A 2,156-nucleotide genomic window follows, 5' to 3' on the forward strand; every position below is an offset into this window, starting at 1 on the left:
ATTACAGGACAAATAAGAGTAATCCCTTACTTTACTTTTTCAAAGAAAAAGTAATTCAATTACAGAAAAAATAAAGAGTAATCCCTTGCTTTACTTTTTCAAGGGCAAAGTATTAAATTACAGGACAAATAAAGAGTACTTTAATTTTCCACAATTAAATATATTACTCAGTATTTAGTTTAATTACATCAGAAGTAACTAATTAAATTACATAAAAATAACGAGTAATCCCTTGCTTTACTTTTTCAAGGGAAAAGTAATTAAATTACAGTAACTAATCACTTAGTAACGAGTTACACCCAACACTGTGTCAAACGCTGAAAGGAAGTTTGATTCCTCGTGTTATCGGCCCTTTTACACAATGAAACAGTGTGTCTGACCTCTCCGCAGAGTCTGCGTCTGATCTGAAAACTCCACCAGTCCAGGGATCTGTTCCACCACCGTCAGCGCTCCATCCTCCAGTTTACTGCCCAGACTCACTCGACTCGTGTCCACGATCATGTACTGATTATTATATGTGCCTGACGGACAGATTCACCATCACATTCACACATCCAGAGCAGAAACATTCCAACAACAAACACATCAAAAATCCTCTGACATACATTACAATTTGACTTTCTACAATTACGTGTTTCTCACCCGAGTTGAATCTAGAGAAGGTCTGTGCCCACTCCTCGCCGGTGTGTGCCAGCGCGTGTGCCAGTCGAACCCGCTGCCAGGCGAACAGACTGGCAGGAGTGATGTAAGAGTAGAGGGAGGTGTTGAAGACGTTATTGGTGGTCTGAGTCATCATCAAACCGCTGCCCAGCAGATAGAAATCATCCAGAGACACCAGAAAACCTCCACACACACACACACACACACACACACACACACACTAAGCTTTAGTCATGATGAACTTACACAACACTCACATTCCTCTGTTCATGATCTGTGTGTCAATTTAACGCCCTGCGAATGTCATGTCTCCAACACCAGGAGACACTGACCCCGCCCTGACATCATGATTGACAGGTCATCTTAGAATGCATTTTCCAAATCCACATTGAATTAAAAAAAAATTGTTCATTAGTGAGAACATTATTGGAAAAACAAAGTCAACAGAAACGAGAGATGTTGCTTTAGCAATAAACTGAAATCAGTTTAAGGCTCTAAAATTAAATAAATAAAAACTAAAGCGACACTAAATCTGAAATAAAACCTATATATCAATAAACAATAAAATGACATCAGAAAATCTGAACATTAAACTACAATTAACATGAAATGTAATATTTAGAAATAAAACCAATTTAAAGTATCAATAAAACAAAAAGAAAAGCTAAACTACGCATTTAAAGAAAACAACATTTAAATGATCATTTTCCTAAAGATGCTTGACCGTACTGGTTCAAGTATCAGTTCAGATGACAAATTTTCATTTTACTTTTGCAACTTGCAAAAGCATTGAAATGTACAGTATTTAAAGTCCCAGTGAAATAAAAAATGACAATGCCTATTTTTTCATGAAATATTGCAGCGTTTATTGTAAATAGTTGATCAATGTGGGTCGTTCTCTTTTTAAAATTCATCTACCCTCATAATCTTTAGTTAAAATCTGAAAATGCACTTCCTTCCAGTAGTGACTATCCATCTTAAATGGGCGGAGCATCCGTTAACACCATTTCAAAATGCAACGGCTGTTTTTATACATCCAATCAAATCGCAGAGAAAGACGAAAGCCACGCCTACTATTTTTATCATTCGAAATTCTATTTCACTAGGATATATGTCAAAACACGGAAGTGAAAACGATCGCAACTTCCAGTTCACGGGGACTTTAAATTACATAGAACACTGGACATTTTTATTTTGCACCAGATGATGCGCATGAGTTTTAGAAAGAATGATGTAAACGACGCCGGTCCAGAACAACTTCCTGGAAAGAAGTGGTTCATTGAAAAACATAAACACATTTGATTTATATACTGCATTAACATGACACCCGTACGCTAAGCAGCTGTGTTAAACACAGAAAACTAGTGTCCACTGCATACAGGTAGTCAGTCTGTTTCTGTGAGGTCACGTGTGTGTGTGTGTGTGTGTGTGTGTGTATGTGTGTGTGCGTGCGTGTGTGTGTGTGTGTGTGTGTGTGTGTGTGTGTGTGTGTGTGT

The 2,156-nt window shown here is 37.5% G+C and overlaps 1 protein-coding gene across 1 annotated transcript; it reads right to left on the reverse strand.

Moving 5' to 3' along the window:
* Nucleotides 1-170: 170 nt before the first annotated feature.
* LOC130551260 (phospholipase-B 81-like) lies at nt 171-2,128 on the reverse strand. Its single transcript, XM_057328816.1, has 2 exons — nt 643-2,128; nt 171-521 (listed from the first exon to the last, which is right to left on the reverse strand). Exons 1-2 carry the CDS (start codon nt 794-796, stop codon nt 355-357), a joined length of 321 nt encoding a protein of 106 aa, XP_057184799.1. The 5' UTR covers nt 797-2,128; the 3' UTR covers nt 171-354.
* Between the last annotated feature and the right edge of the window lie 28 nt (nt 2,129-2,156).

The sequence above is a fragment of the Triplophysa rosa genome, unplaced genomic scaffold (genome assembly GCF_024868665.1).
Source record: "Triplophysa rosa unplaced genomic scaffold, Trosa_1v2 scaffold843, whole genome shotgun sequence".
Classification (NCBI taxonomy): domain Eukaryota; kingdom Metazoa; phylum Chordata; class Actinopteri; order Cypriniformes; family Nemacheilidae; genus Triplophysa; species Triplophysa rosa.